General features: G+C 30.8%; 1 protein-coding gene across 7 annotated transcripts in view; it reads right to left on the bottom strand.

Annotated features, from left to right (window-relative positions):
- PRKACB (protein kinase cAMP-activated catalytic subunit beta) overlaps positions 1 to 17,103 on the bottom strand; it is a 162,498-nt gene that overhangs the window by 48,860 nt on the left and 96,535 nt on the right. For 4 of the 7 annotated variants that reach the window (XM_009001575.4, XM_002751009.5, XM_002751011.4 and 1 more), the window contains exons 2-5: positions 8,336 to 8,397; positions 6,102 to 6,230; positions 3,969 to 4,067; positions 2,926 to 3,008 (exon numbers count right to left, since the gene is read on the bottom strand). In XM_009001575.4, coding sequence (XP_008999823.1) covers positions 2,926 to 3,008; positions 3,969 to 4,067; positions 6,102 to 6,230; positions 8,336 to 8,397 — 373 coding nt within the window. Of the gene's footprint in view, positions 1 to 2,925; positions 3,009 to 3,968; positions 4,068 to 6,101; positions 6,231 to 8,335; positions 8,398 to 12,721; positions 12,746 to 14,462; positions 14,487 to 17,103 lie in introns of all 7 variants that reach the window. The other 3 variants (XM_035252004.3, XM_009001573.5, XM_009001574.5) reach the window with 1 other exon arrangement.

The following is a 17,103-nucleotide window of genomic DNA, read 5'->3' as shown; positions in this document are numbered from 1 at the left end:
ACTGACAGAACAGAAAATGAAATACCTCATGTTCTCACTCATAGGCGGGTGTTGAACAATGAGAACACATGGCCACAGGGAGGGGAGCACTACACCTTGGGGTCTGTTGGGGGGAACAGGGGAGGGACAGCAGGGGGTGGGGGAGTTAGGGAGAGATAGCATGGGGAGAAATGCCAGATATAAGTGAAGGAGAGGAAGGCAGCAAATCACACTGCCACGTGTGTACATAAACAAAAATCTTACATGTTCTTCACATGTACGCAAAAACCTAAAATACAATAATAAAAAAAAAAATCTAAAGACTGCCTTGGTTTGGCTTCCTTGCCTCAAGAAGTTTTTAAATCTAAGATTTCTATGTAATCAATGTAAAGAAAAAAGTTTTTTCTAAAGAATAACTATAATACACCTGTTATTAGACTGTAAGTCTGTACATTGTTTTTGAGTATTGTTATCTACCTATAGAGTAGACAAGGTCCTAAATTCTTCTTGGTTCCTCCAATCAAACTTTCTTCCATAAAATTTCTAAAATGAGAACCGCTCTGTTCCTGAAGCCCTGTAAGCTGAAACTATGTAAATTTAAGAAACAAATCTCATGTCTGATGTATGGCCACACAGAAAGTTTATCAAACTGTCCAAAGCCATAGTCAGAGACATATAAACTGTAAACAAGGCCAAGAAAAGTTGATGTTGTCCATGGTGTAAATAGCTTTTCTCAAGACATTGGAACAAGACTCCATATTGTAATGAAACTCTTACCCTTCTTAATGCCGGCCTTTTTCACTTAACCAAATAATATTGTAATAAAAAATTCACAATCAGTTACTGTGTAGGTACTGGTGAGACCTGCTATATTGCTATATTGACAAAACCTGACTTAAGAAATTCTTTCAGTTCATCTAGTCCACAACATTGACAATATCTTTAACACAACTTTTAATTGTACTGGTAGTCCCTCTTGCAAAGTTAGGCATTCTCTGCTTTAGTTCAACCCAGTCATAAAATGTTAGTCAATGGCAACAGCAGGTCTCACTAGTTTTCCCTGCTCCTTTAATTTGTTTAGTTTTTTGTCCTTAGGCCTGGGCTTTAGTTCAAAAGCACTGCACAAATAAATTTTACTATATTGTTAATTTTTTTTCCGATCATTTGTAAGCTTTGTTCTTAGTGCCCATCTAATCTTTGTAAAGTCCCAAAAGAATAATGTTAGCCCAACACTTAAAGATGACTGCTAAAACTATGGAAGCGATAAGAGGGAACTCAATGCTGGATTCCAGACAAACATCTACTTTGAGAAAAATTTACCTTCTGTCCTCTTGGTTACTTAAATGTGACCTACTTCCATGACAGAGACTGACCCCTTCCCCATACCTTCTCTCATATATGGGACAGAAACAGCTAGAATAAGTCCATCCTGGCACCAATGAACAATTAAGCCTAACTTCAAGATGGTTGATCAGCAATGCTTTCAGAGAAAGATCTTGATTGAAAGGGAAAAATATGAAAGCTGATTCTCATCATAAGCAACTAAATCAGAGTCAAGGGGCCAGGGAAATAAAGCACTCAGGACACACAGCAACTGCCTCCTGCTCCAAGAATTAAGGCCAAGTGTGGTAGCTTACACCAGTAATCCCAGCACTATGGGAGGCCAAGAAGGGTGGGTCATCACTTGAGGTCAGGAGTTCGAGAGCAGCCTGGCCCACATGGTGAAACCCAGTCTCTACCAAAAATAAAAAAATTAGCCGTGTGTGGTGGCAGGCACCTCTAATGTCAGCTACTTGGGAGGCTGAGGCAGGAAAATCACTGGAACCCAGGAGGTGGAGGTTGTAGTAAGCTGAAATGGCACCACTGCACTCCAGCCTGGCAAACAGAGGAAGACTCAGTCTCAAATAAATAAATAAATAAATAAATAAATAAATAAATAAATAAATAAATTTTCTACAAGCCTAGCTGCTAAACCTGCCTGTTGTAACCTGAAACCAGTTTTCTCTAACAGCTACTTAGACAACCTACTGCAACTCTTAGACTAGTTTGATCTACCACCATCGCTCACCAATCACAGCTTGCCAGCTCCCAAAACTTATCTAGTCTTAGTAAACTTTGTTTCAAAACAAATAAACATAAAATTTCTCCTTTTTATAAACTTCCAACCTTCTCTTTATTTTCTAGACACATTGAAGACCACCTGGTCTGTGTATATGCCTCAAACTGCAATTTTTGCTTCTTCAATAAAATGTTGAATTTAGAGATTTGTCTCTACATTTTTATTTTGACTTAACATACGAAACAGAATGAAGCTGTACCTGTTTTTTACTTTAGCTTTATTCTATTAGTGATTATTAATGAACAGTAGAAGCTTATAAACTATTGCATACAGGTAAAACTATCAGATTCTATAAACTATTTTAATAACTGTGAGATTTTATTAGTCATAACCTGATGAGGTATAAACTCCTCTTAAATTATGCATATATTTTAAAAACTAAACTTAGCAAGAACTTTAAGGAGAATTAAATTTATGAAAAACAAACTTTAATAATTTTATTACCATAATACCATTACTATTATTTCTCTATATATTTATGGTTCATCTTCATCCTTAACACAATCCTCTGTCCCAGAGTTATATTATTAATATTTGTTTAATAAATATTATTTTAAAATTCAATTAATTTTTGCATTTTCTGAAAAATCTTCAAATAGTGGACCCTCACAAAACCTACCAATAGTATAACATTTAAATTGTCTTCAAAGTTCTTTTATTTGAATTTTAAAACTTGAGTATGATGTGGCCTCTTTGTTTCCACCTAACGCTTCATATGGCTAAAATATTAATCAAACAAAATAAATTTTTGGCATTGGCATTAACTTACAATTTTGGTTAAACAACAAAAGCATGTAAGGTCTGAAGAACACAAAAGCATTAGTTACCTGAACCTTCCAATTCTTCTTAGATGTGAAAACATTTCACCCCCAGGGACGTATTCCATAACCATGTATAAATTAGAATTATCCTATGAAAAAATAAAAAGGAAATAAAATTATTAAACTTAGGTAAAAATTATTTTAATATCACATCATGTTGAATTAGAAAAGGAAAAATTTAATATCCTTCTGACAGATTAATAACCTTGAGAAATAAATAGTCAATGAAACATGCTCTAGCTTTTAGACACTGAAGTTTTTCCCCTCCTAGTTATTTTTGTCACAAATTAGTCTGGGACTTTTGCTCTTCTTTTTCTTGCAGAGACCATCTAGTTCTCGAACAATTAAATACTCAGGCAATGAAACAGTGCTATAATTTATGCAAATAAATAACAAAGTGAAAAAACAATTTGAAACAGTTAATAGAATATTTACATTTTATGTATAATTTAAGAATATTTACATTTTAATATCTTAAATACATAGGTCTTCATTTAATCTTAAGAATAAAGGGAAAAAAGATTGAAATGTTACATATAATTCAATATTGTAGAGAGATGCCGGTATTATTCCAAAGAGCTGAAAAATAAATCTTGTACAATTTTTCAGATACTTGAATAGTGAAACAAAAATTACTCTGCTTTGTATAAGTAAAAAGACTAGAACTCAAATCACTAAGTAGAAGATGGTGAGGTGGTGGCAAAAAAGGTTAAATAAAAGTAGAAGGTGTGTTGGGTGTATTTATTTGTGTAAGTATAAGAATTGTTTAATAAGATATCCTTATGGTTTTTGATAAATTGAAATATTTCATTTTATAATAGCAACTCATGAAGAATTGTACATATCACCTTGAACAATTTCTCCAAGGAGAATCAAAACCTTTGAAATGTTAGCTGAGTTTATAAGCACAATAGGATTTAATTACATAAACTCTAAAGATATTTGTTTTGTTTAATTATATTCTCTAGGCTTATCTGGTTTAGATTCCTATTTATAGCTTCATATTTAAAAAATCAGGTTGAAAATATTTAGATATTACTAAAATTTACCTTAAAAGCATACTCCAGTCGAACAAGGAAAGGAAAATTCACTGCCTGTAATATTCTTTTCTCATTCAAAGTATGCTCTATTTGCTTCAGTTTAACAACCTGTAATTGAAAGATAATTATCTTTTAACGTATTTAAGCAAAATTAAAACATTATATTATCAAGTAATGAACTTGGATAAGCAAAATTGTTAGAATTGGATATGGAAGATAACAACAATTACCAACAATCATATTGGTGCATAATTAATTACAGTTTTTGCCATTACTTTTAATAATAGGATTCAAATAAAAACCTAATAGAGGATTTAAAACTTGGTCTTAGGAAGGTCAACTACAGCTTTAATTAAGAAGTGAGAGCTAAGTAGGAATAAGAAACAGACCCCTAAGAAATTACCTAAAAATTAGTTATGTCAATTAAACTTAAACAAATATATAATTACCTAAAGTAAATTAAAAATTAATGTGAAAATACTAAGGTCCTAATGACTTAAAGTCCTCTATAAAAGCTGGTCCAAATCTCTGCAATAACTAGATACTGATTTCAAATACTTCAGAAGATCAGTAAGAAAATTAAGAATGAAGAGAAAGTCCATAATTAAAAAATAGTGAGTAAAAATGAACAATCTTCACTTTACAATATCTAAATAAATATAGGTATAAATTCTAAAAATTTAATTTATACTGCCATAGAGGAGGACACATAAAATATTGGGGAAAAAACTATCTTCATAACAAGAACTATCTTTGTATCCTGGGTCATTTAGACTTAAGCTTCCTCTGGATTTTCTACTCAACAGAAGGGATAAGTAATTTATGTTGGCTTCACGAAGATTGTAATTCTATTCCATATGTGATTCTATTTTGAATTTAAGAAGTCGTGACCTTAGCAAGACATATAAATAATTTTCTCGTATATGTGTAAATCATTAGAAGGTGGCATTCTTTCTTGCTACAGTCTAATTGTCAAAATGAAAATAGTCACAGAGGTCAAGAAGTTAAATAAATATGAATAAGAAAAGTAATTAAAGACACCAGCCCGGTATTGATATATAAAATTAGGAGTATACCAATAATATTGAGCAAAGAAATTGAGTAGGAGCCAGATCTGTGGTTTTTTTTTTTTCTTTCAGATCTGTGTTTTAATCTAGGCCTTCTATTTAACTAAATTTCTGACTCTGGAGATGACTTCAACTCTTTGGGCTTCAGCTTTTCAAAATCTGTAACATGAAGTGGTTGGGTCACTACTGCACACATTTTAACCAGTTACATAACAAATTAGTCCATAATTGTCACAATAAATTACAGTTGTCCATCAGTATCCCTGGGGGTTGGTTCCAGGACCTATGGCAGAAACCAACATGCCCAGGTACTCAACTCACTTATATAAAATGACAGAGGCAGGCTGGGCGCGGTGGCTCACGCCTGTAATCCCAGCACTTTGGGAGGCCTAGGCGGGTGGATCACGAGGTCGAGAGATCGAGACCATCCTGGTCAACATAGTGAAACCCCGTCTCTACTAAGAATACAAAAAAATTAGCTGGGCATGGTGGCACGTGTCTGTAATCCCAGCTACTCAGGAGGCTGAGGCAGGAGAATTGCCTGAACCCAGGAGGCGGAGGTTGAGGTGAGCCGAGATCACACCATTGCACTCCAGCCTGGGTAACAAGAGTGAAAATCCGTCTCAAAAGAAAAAAAAAAAAAAAAATGACAGAGGCTTTGCATAAAACTTATACACATTTTCCATATACTTTAAATCATTTAAATACCTAATATTAGGTATTAAGTATAATACCTAATATGTTGTAAATGCTATGTATACAGTTGTTATACTGTATTGTTTAAGGAATAATAAGAAAAAGAAGTCTGTACGTTAGGTATAGATGTAATTTTTTTCCCCAAATATCTCCAATCTGTGATTGGTTAAATCCATGGATGTAGAACCCATGGATATCGAAGGGCTGGCTGTATATTAACTATGTATCATATAGTTACAATAAATAAGGATAAAAATTAAATGTAATAATAAAATTATTTCAAGGTGTCAATGGTAAATCATTATACTGAATCTGTTTAATAGTCTTGCTGATAAAACTAAAGTTTACCCTAAAGGTAAATAACAACAAATATACTAACCTTCTGCTTATCTAAGATCTTCATGGCATAATACTGTTCAGTGGCTTTGTGTTTTACCAACATGACTCTTCCAAATGAACCTGTTCCAAGGGTTTTTTTCCTTTCAAAATCTTCAAGTCCAGCATTACTCTGCATATAAATATATAAATAAAATTAAAACTTCTCATAAAAACACTATGAGAATTAGAAATGCTTTAATAATACATAATCATAATGGATGATTCAATTTATAACTACCCATTTAAAAGCAATACAAAAGGCTATTGAGATTCCACGTTATTGGTTCTGTTTTTCCCTTTGAACAAGAAAGGATTTAATATCTGAGGAGAGATATTAAATATTTCAGCCTCAGCTGAAATATTAAAGATTGCATGCCAGTATGCACTCCTAGTATTGAAATTTTAATCTTAGTACTGAACTTCTAATAAATCATTTTCATATTTTAATAATTACAAACTGACTAGAGGCATACTGGCAGTCATAGAAGCCATACAGACTTAATGCACTTGCAAATAACTGTAATGAATAGATAAACTAAGGAATCAGAGCCCTTTCACTAAAGTTACCTATGAAGAAATCTGTCTTGCTTCATTTCTGTCTTATATAAGCTTGTAGAACTATATAATAGCAGCATGAGAGAGCCTACTGGCTTTCTCTCTGTATGTTATAATAACACAGTATTATCTAAAACAGTAACAATAAGGAAAGAAGCGTTCCTCCTCCTACAAAGAACCAAAGCCAGAATCCCAGAACAATAATCAGGCTCTTCTTTTCTTGAATAGATGTTTTGTTATAAGGAAACATCTTTGTTTGGCTTTGACTACTAAAAAGAAGCAAATAATTGGAGGCATCAATCTATTAAATTTGTTCCTGCCACAACAAAATAAAAATTATTAGAACAATTTATGTGTTAAACAGCAACAAGTAGTAATTGCTGACCCATTTGTTTAATAGGTTTTCAATGCAAAGAACTCCATGAAAATATTGGAAAAATATTTTGAAGGCCCAGTATGCAGTGTTTAGCTTGAGAAAAATGTGATGCAATATGATTCTTCATCCAGTGAGGAATCTGAATAGGTATTGGAGTTCACTGTAGTTGGACTGTATCTGTATTGCAAATCAAATGTTGCCTTTTGAGACCCATTTTAGCTTCCTGTTGGATCATAATGGAGAGCAAGCAATTCTGTTTTACTTATAACTTGTTTTCATCATATTTTGATTTCACAATTTAAAATTTAAAGTAATTTTTAATTATGAGATTTTTTTAGCAATGCAAAAACTCATAATTCTGATAGAATTAATTTAATTAATCTTTAATTTTAGGTTTTATCAACATAGATGGATTAAAATCTTACCATACTCCCAACTAAATAATTAAAACAAATTTTATTAATAGGCAACAGAAATGCTTTTTGCTCTTTATGGTTTTTTCATTGCTTTTCTTTGTATTATAAAAATGTTATCTTCCTTACTTATTGTTTCATGTTACACAATGTCTACATTTTGTAATCACAATGTTTAATATAATTGTGACTATGTTTTAACTTATAGGTCATACTCTAAATCTTGGTAGTAATGGCATCTTTAAATAACATTTACTTAGAATTCTTTAGTGAGAAAATACTTGAAATATAAACCTTTGAGCTAGAAAGAAAAGACTTTAAAATTTAATTTACTAATACAATTTATTCATTATTTATAACTCTAAAAAGATTATTTTTATAAAGTATAGATGGCTCTTCTTATATATAGTTTTTAGATCCCAGTTAAGATCTAAAAATACTTAAATTATCTAGGACATACCCCATCAAAATGATAAAAAAGATGCCTGTGTACCAGGAATGTTGGTGATAACCAAATTCTCTCTGATTGAGAATTTTAAACTGTACAAAAGAACTCTTATTTTTGTATTTAATAAAAATATTAAGTATGCTATTAAAGGCATAATTCAAAATTAATATATTAGAAAATATTAAAATTTTATAGCAATTGGAATTAGTATCAAAATTTATAATTAGGTATTATACTGGAAATTAGCTCCTTCTACAATTTAGATACATCAAGATTATTAATTAATACATCAAAGTATAACTAGCAAAATTCCCATTTTAGGCTTCTGTTTACTAAGACCACATGAAAATTAAAATTTCTGAAGTAATACATTTCTTAGGCAAGAATCATTATTTTATTAACACAAGACCTTTAAATTGTAGAAAAATCTAAATATTCCTTACCGGAGTTGGATTCTCCCATTTTTTCAAAAAGTCTTCTTTGGCTTTGGCTAGAAACTCTTTCACTGAAAATATACATATAAAAACAAATTTGCCTTGTAAGAATATTTAATTATGTCTTAGAATATTTATATTATATGTTTTCTTGCTTAAGAAAACAATCATGTCATCTATTGTGATTAAAATGTATATTTATCACCATGATACATCAGAGAGCTATTTAGTATCTCTAAGAACTTTCTCAAATCTCTAAGAATCTCTAACATTGTTCTATAAGGAAACCACTTTGATAATTTCAAATGTCATAACAAAAATTCTATTACTGAAAACATACCAGAAAGTAACGTAAGAAACTCAGAAATTAATCTAGGACAAAATAGGGATTGTAAAAAGACATCAGTGATACTAACAGAGCCTTTAGATACAAGAACTGAAAACATCTGGAGAACATTAACATTTGTGGAATTTCAAAAATAACTGATTTTTATAAAGAGCTGTTTTCAGGTGTAAGGATTTACGTTATTTATTAGATTTTTTTTTTTTTTTTTAATAAGGGTAAAGGGAAAAAATAAAAGCACAGACTAACACATAAAGGACACCAACAAAGACATAAAAACAGAACAAAACATCACCAATACAAAAATCCAGTTTAACAATCTCATTCTAAATTTGCAGCATAAACTAAATGTCTGAATACCCAATTTAAAATGTACACTAAAGCAATTCAAAACCAAGTTTTATATATTGATTAATAATGGGGATATCAAATATACATATTATTTTATAGAGTTATGGTTTGAAGTTTTTAATTTGTAAATTAAATGAAATAGTTAAAAGTTTCCCCATTTTCAAAAGCTATTTTAGAAAACAACATCAGATGTTTAAAAATAAATAGGGAAAATATTCCAAAGAGATAAAAAAACACTGACGAAATGTATTGTTGTTCATATCTTTGGGTAAAAGAATAAAACCTGACTATACTAGCAAAGGGCTCACAAATTCTTTAATGTTCCCAATGATACAGTGGTATTAAAGTGAGATAGTTACCTATTCTAAAGTATATTTTATTTTTCCTTCTTTATAAATGTCATACCAATGTCATACTTTTGGCAAAACACTGTTACTAACCAAAACGGCTTTTGGCATTTTAAATGTTTTGAGATTTCAAAATGATGATGACAGGCACCAAAAGCAGACATTAGTTTTTAAGTAACAGGAGTCTGAATCTCTGAAGACATTATTTTACTACGTTGTATAAACTATTCTTTGTGTTTTCTTGTAAAATACTCTCAGAATGCTTCTTTTAGAGAAATTGAGAAAAAGAATTTTTAAACTTAGAACTTTCCCATTGTAGGAAAATCTCATGTACTAAAACAACGAATCAAAGAATTTCACCTAATCATCCAAATATAATCTAATTCTTCTTGAGGGGTGGGTTAAGGAGGCAAATTCTTACATTTTCTCTTTTCTTTTTATTACTTCTTTTTAAGACTGAGTCTAGCTCCGTCACTCAGGCTGGAGTGCAATGGCATGATCATAGTCCATTAGAGCCTCAGACTACTAGGCTCAAGCAATCCTCCTGCCTGAGCCTCCTAAGTAGCTGGAACTGCAGATGTGCACCACCGTATCTGGCTAATTTTCTTATTTTTTATAGAGATAGGATCTCACTGTGTCACCCAGGCTTGTCTTGAAATTTTGTCCTCAAGTGATCCTTCTGCCTCAGCCTCCCAAAGTGCTAGGATTACAGGGGTGAGCCACTGTGCAGGCCAAATTGTTGTTTTCTTGGAATTAAGGATGGTTCGAGTCATTCTTACTTCTAAAAATTAATGTACTAGTTACAACTGAAAAAGAGTGGTTTCATAGGTAAGATTTTATTTTTTCTCATGGAGCAGACATATCTGTACATGGCATTCACTTGGACATGATGGCTATAAATTAAATTAAAAACATAATTTATTGCAACATGCACTGTGACATTTAAAAAAAACTTGTGATTCCCAAAATATATCTCTTGTTTCTTGTCAAAAATATTTTTAGTTATCTTTATTTCTAGAACTTGCACATCAAGTTGCAGTATAAACTCTCCAGATGCCTACATGAGTATAAATAATTGAGAGACAAAGAAGAGAGTCAGGGAAGGTTAAAAAAAATCCTGTTTCAGCTTTTCCTGTCACCTTATGCTAAGTGGATCTGGAGTTAAGTAAAAAGTAACTGATCAAAGGATGGACTGGCAGTATTTGTCAAAGAAGGTAAGTTAAAAAAAATTCCTTTTCCCTCCTTGGTGATAAGCTAAAAGAAAAATTTCAGGTATTATTTAACTTTATTCACTAATAGAACATGCAAGAAATTCTTTAAAATATTATCTGTACTCATCAATATTCCCAAGTTTATTGTCAAATACTAAAGAAAGTAAATAAAAGTTTTCATAAAGATCTTATGTCACAATTATCAGAAATGGGTATTAATCAAATATATTAAATTTTATAAATTCCATCAACATATAAAGGAATTTCCTTTAAGAGTACATTAAAGGATGGGCACTAAGTATGATGTTGTTAGTAGTTCCACGAGGAAAACCTGTTCTTGAAACATTTTTTTGTCATAAAAAATCTACACATGAAATTTCTAGTTTATATGTGTAGTATGTAGATGCAAAGATGAACATAGTTAATTCTTTGTAAAAATATAAGTTAACAAAAATATATACCTTTTTAAAAAAATCTACCAAAAATAAATATTTCACAATATACTGGATTATGTGTAACCCTAAAATAATAGGCAATCTAGAACCACATGTATTTGCTTTGAATCTTATTACATTTAGATATTCGTGCATGTAACTTCTAAATGCCTTTCTCTTATCTAGCTATTTAAAAAATTTCTATCAACTGAAATAAAGCATTTGCAGATAATAAAATAAGATGTGAGAGAGACAGTCAGATTCAAATACTGCTTCACGTTCAACCCAGAATTCCCTAAAAGCATATGCTTTCAAGTTCTCAATTTTTCGCTTTACTTATTGTGTTCTAATATATAAGCCGTATCTACATTTAACCACTTAAACCATTATGATGGTTTTGGAGCTTGGCACATCTGAGTTACAATATTAGCTCTAATACTTCCTTGTTGTGTGATGATAGGTACCTAAATCCAAAGCATCTAACAGTGATTAATAACTCTTCACAGGAAAAAAGTACTTCAAAGGATTTTTCTGCAATACATTTTATTCTGTATTGGTCAGTATCTGAGAAAACTAGGTACTACGAAAAAGAGGACACATACAAAAAATAATTTATTCCCAGAAGTATACATTTTTCAAATATATATTTTTTCTGTTTGTATCATTTAAAGAGTCTATTGCATTGCATTCTACAGGAAATGAGCATACCAAAGGAATCTATATGTTCATCAAATATTTTTTTTCAAAGACTCACCCACATTCATGAGATGAAAAAAAAGAGACAATTTTTATCCATTTTTACAAGTATATAAAAGCAAAACTTAGCTCTTATTCTCAGCTCAAATGTTTAATGTATTTATACCTAGAACATAGTTTAAAAATCAGATGTCAAAGTTTATTTTAAACATTGGAAAACTGACCTGAAAATTAGGGCACAGCATAACTTCATCCCATATAATTTAGATAATTCTACTATGACAAGAATGTTTCACTATTAACATTTAACAAATGTATTTATTAAATATGTTTGGGTGCTGTGTAAGATAAACTAGGTTACTGCTTATGATAAAAAGAGTATGTTGTTATAGTATACCATTATCCAAGTCTTGAAAGAGTATCATTCATATTTTGTATACTAGAGTTTATAAATCTACTTTAAGATTCATAAACAGATTACAACTCTAAATGTTGAGTTCTCCAGTTTCTTTTTAGTAAGACAAATTTCACCGTCTTCTTTTACACAGCTCTAACTTTTATTCAATTTATGTAAGAAAAATAGAAAAGGAACAAACCAACAATAGAAAAAAACAGAATAAAAAATTCCAGGGTAAATACACAGTTAAAATATTCACTGTTTCATGCAAAGTTTACAACAGTATAAATGTATTTTCAAAAACTACTCATTAACTTGGGTAATCTAATTTCAGTGATATATATTAATCTTTCCTATACTAGCTTGTACAACTTCTACTGTTTCATGATGCTATAGTTATTCTTTCTAAAGTATCACACAAGAAATCGCAATATAAATCATATATATAGGTAAAACCCAACAAAACTAAACAAACCATGTCCTTCATCAATGAAAATATTTTATCAACTTGATATACTTAATAAAAATATAACTTTATAAGGAAAGTAAAAACTTGCAAACAATAAATAAATAATTTTAAAGGTAATATTTGTTTTATTAAAAAGTAATTGCCTACCAGATATTTCTGAAGAGGAGCAAGCTTGTGTCCAAAAAATAAATTAGACAATGATTAAATTATATGAATAAAAATAACATATTAGCATGAAGTCACCAATATACATTTTTTTCAGAATACTATATACAGAAATAAAATGTTAATGTAGAAATTCAATTATTTGACTGCATTATGCAAATAAGTTATCTTAAACGGTAAAGAAGTAAAATCAGTAACTGCTCTTTAGTGCCAAAATCAATACCCTTCTTATTTTCCTTAAAAGAGAAACTAACAAAAACTTTTAAGTTCTTATAACAATAGTCCTCATAATAATATAAAGAAGTAAATATTGAAATACATATCCTGTAACTATTGCAATACCATCTCTGAAGTTATGTTATTCAGTCAAAATCTACTGCAGGAAAGACACTATGAATTAAAAAACCTGGTTTCTTCCCTTTGGAAAGACTAGTATTTTTCAGTCATTCTACTTCCTCAGTGCTGATTTAACAATCTTTTCAACAATATTTATTGAGCACCATTTAGTGGTGTCAGATTCTGAGCCAGACTCTGAATACTACAAAGAATAAATGTATCACCACTGTTAAGGAAATTAGAAGCTTACATGAATCATCATAATGGAATGGGACAAAGGCAACAACAAAAGGCAATTATAAGGTGCTGTGAGAGCTGGGAGAGGGAAATTCTTGGACAGTAAGGTAAGGCATAATAGAGGACACAGCATTTGTGCTGAATCTTGAAAGATAAATAATTCCTCTGGCAGATAAAGTTGGGGAAAAAGACCTTCTAGGTTGAGGTGATCTTACATACATGGGATGGAAGAAGAGCATGGTTTATCTAGGAAATAGCAACTGACTTTAATAACCACAGCACTGGGTACATGTAAAACATCAGCAGGAGATGAAGTGCCCAGGCAAGCAGGTGCTGAATCATCGAGGTATTTTTTGGCATAGGAATACTTTTCGATGGATGGGTAAAAAGATGAGTAAACTGAGTTAGTTCACAGTTGTTAGATTCTATTTCTTCTGGGAAATAGAGGCAAGATCTTTTGCTAAGGGAGCGGGGATCCAGATAAAATAATGAGGGATGATGAGGATTAGAGGTTTCAAGTAAGTTAAACCCTGATGGCTATTTTTGTAGGGAATAAGGAACAAGGCTATTATAAAATTTTCCATTAGAAAAAGATAAAATATTAGGAACCATAAACAATAATATGGTATGGGTTTAACAGTCAATTTTGTAGTAACAGTTGAAAAATTTGTTGCTGAAAAGATAATAATTTATGTTCCTTCTACTGTCTTTGTCTTTATTTCCATCTCCCTCATTTACCTTAATAAAAGCATTATTCCATTAAGAATTATTTAGTGTATGCCAGAAAGAACAAAACAGAATGGAAACTAAGGGAAGTTACCTATGAAAATACCAAGTTCTATCATTAAATAACAGAAGAAAACAGTCTCTTCCAAAATCTTGCCAAAATCTCTGGAAAGTGTACATCTGGGGGAACACATTAATCTGTCTTCTTCCATACCTATTTAAAAAATCTACCTCTTTAGAGCTCTACTTGGTATTTCTAAAAATACTCTCCCCCTCCCCACATTCACTAAAAATATTTTCAGTAAACAGAACTGTAAAAACAATACAAAATATTCTAATTGCCACAAAAATATCTCACAAAAATTTAGCTTACAATAATTAAAGTAACAGAATTGTTCCGTTAAAAAAAAAAACGTTTTCCTACCAGATGCATCTGATGACTTGCGTGCTTGATCAAAGAGAATAAACAGAGATTAAATAACATATAAAATAACATACCTATAAGAAGTTACCCATTCATACATGTTCAATACTGTACTGCACATAGAAATAGAATAAAAAAAAACTTGAACATACATGCCAAAAACGTTTTATATATGGATTAAAAGAAATTCTTCGGATATCATTTTTTAACCAACCAAAATTCTTCTCGGGAAATATTTTAATAAATTATCATCTTATATCCTTTGAAATGGAAGAATAATTATTTACTTTGCTGATGGGGCATTTTACTTGCCTCATCAAATTTAAACATATTGATTCAAACTAAATTCACCATAACATTGAAAACGATAGTGGGTATAAAAAACAGCTTTAACACTTCAGTTGTAATTGTGCAGTTTATTGGATTGGACTATGCCTACTTTTGATTTCTAAGATGATTAATTAGTCTTTCTACAAAGACTAAAGTCACATATAAATGAGTATTTGGAAGTTTAATAGGCAATGAAAGTTATATTTCTTATTGCAATATTTATTTTACTCTTCTTTACTCTCTCTATTACTTGTTAATTTTTCATCAAGTCTTAGTTACAAGTGATCAGCATAATTGACTGAGTCACAAAACTGTGAAAAACAAAATTTTTATTATAGTTTTATATGGAAAAATAGGAACACTTTTAATGAGACATATATTTACATAATCATTCTAGAAAGAAATACATTAACTTATATTACTAACATCTACATGGATATATGGATATACTATGAATTCACACAGTGTATTCATTCACAACTAATCACATGCCTTCCATCTGGGGATGCTGTGTATTTTCCAGGTCATCCATGCCATGTTTGACTGGTGATATTTCCTATATAATTTTGTAATGAAAACTCAAAGTAAATTTATAGTCCTAAAACTAATGACCCAGACAATCTTTGAAATGCTCCTTGAAATATACATCATTTCCTTAATTGTTCAGTAATGCTTTTTCTTGTAGGTATATTATATCTACTACAATCATATGTCAAGGATTTTCCAGAGAGGCCTGAATTCAAATATTTTATCTTCTTTCCAGACAATATAGAGCTAAGAATAGATTCCTAGATGATAAGGAATGCATAGTATCAACTTCCACAGTAACAAATGGCTCAATAAATGGTAGCATCAATTTATTTTCCCACCATATCCTTGATGCTTCATATCCTCAACAAAATTTGTTAATGTCAGACTTTCCATATTTTGCTAATCTAATGAATATAAAAATTATATCTTATTGTTAAAGATTAGGTAAATAATCTTTGGTAGAATTTTATACTTTTTCCCTTAAAGGTCTTATTATTACACTTTTATTAGATTTATACCTAGGTTTTTAGCACTTTGGTTGCTATTGTAAAGAGAGATTTTTAAAAATAACTTTTTTTTGTTGCTGATGTCAAGATTGTCAGATATTAAAAAAATCAACATGTAAACATGGTTGATGTTTACATGTTGATTTTTTTTTTAAATTTATTTTTATTTTTATTTTTTTTTGAGACGGAGTTTCGCTCTTGTTACCCAGGCTGGAGTGCAATGGCGCAATCTCGGCTCACTGCAACCTCCGCCCCCTGGGTTCAGGCAATTCTCCTGCCTCAGCCTCCCGAGTAGCTGGGACTACAGGCACGCGCCACCGTGCCCAGCTAATTTTTTGTAATTTTTAGTAGAGACGGGGTTTCACCATGTTGACCAGGATGGTCTCGATCTGTTGACAATCTTGCCAGACTCTCTCATCAATTCTGAAATCCCATTGAGAGATTAACTTGATTCTTCTATGTAAACAATCACAAATCACACATGAACAATGACAATTTGGTTCTCTCCACATTTTTCTTCTTTTACTGCTCAGGTTATAACTAAAAGTGCAATGATTACAGAAACAATGGCAGTGGGCATCCTTTTCTTATTCCTAACTTCAGAGAAAATGTATCTAACTAATTTTCTTTTCCCATACTTGACTTGTAAAACTATCCTAGAATCAATAAATGAATTTAAGAATATTTTCTCTTTTGCAATGCTCTGGAAAATTTCATACAATATTGAAATTTTTGTTCTTTGAATGTTTCCATTCCACCCATTCATCTTTGCTCATGTCTTTATTAGTTTCTTTCTTCTTGAGTAACCATGCAGTGTTTTTTACTTGTTTTCTTACATCATAAATGTCTTTCTTTTTCCTAATTTTAGCACTTAGAAATTTAATTCTATCTTCACTTTTGCTGCACCCCACAAGTTCTGATACACAGACTTTAAATTTATGAGTTAATTCTTTGGTGAGTTAAATTTTTTAAATTCCCAAATATATACATTTGTGTGATTGTTTATGCCTTTTATTATTGATTGAGCTTAATTGCCTTGTGATAATTAAGTAATTATACTTGATATACTGTAGCCTGTATATCAAGTCTTTGAAATTTGTTGAGTATGTTTAGTCATATAATTAATTTTACAAGCGTTATACATATTCCTGTGTATTCTTCAATTACTGGGTTAGAATTCTCTATATCTATGAAATTTCTCCTACATAGGTCAATTTTATTTTGTATATTCTAAGTCTCTGTTAAAATTATATACATTTTTTTCCTCTTATATT

The sequence above is a fragment of the Callithrix jacchus genome, chromosome 7 (assembly GCF_049354715.1).
Source record: "Callithrix jacchus isolate 240 chromosome 7, calJac240_pri, whole genome shotgun sequence".
Taxonomy (NCBI): domain Eukaryota; kingdom Metazoa; phylum Chordata; class Mammalia; order Primates; family Cebidae; genus Callithrix; species Callithrix jacchus.
The sequence above is the reverse complement of the archived record's forward strand: the minus strand, read 5'-3'. Positions and strand labels throughout refer to the sequence as shown.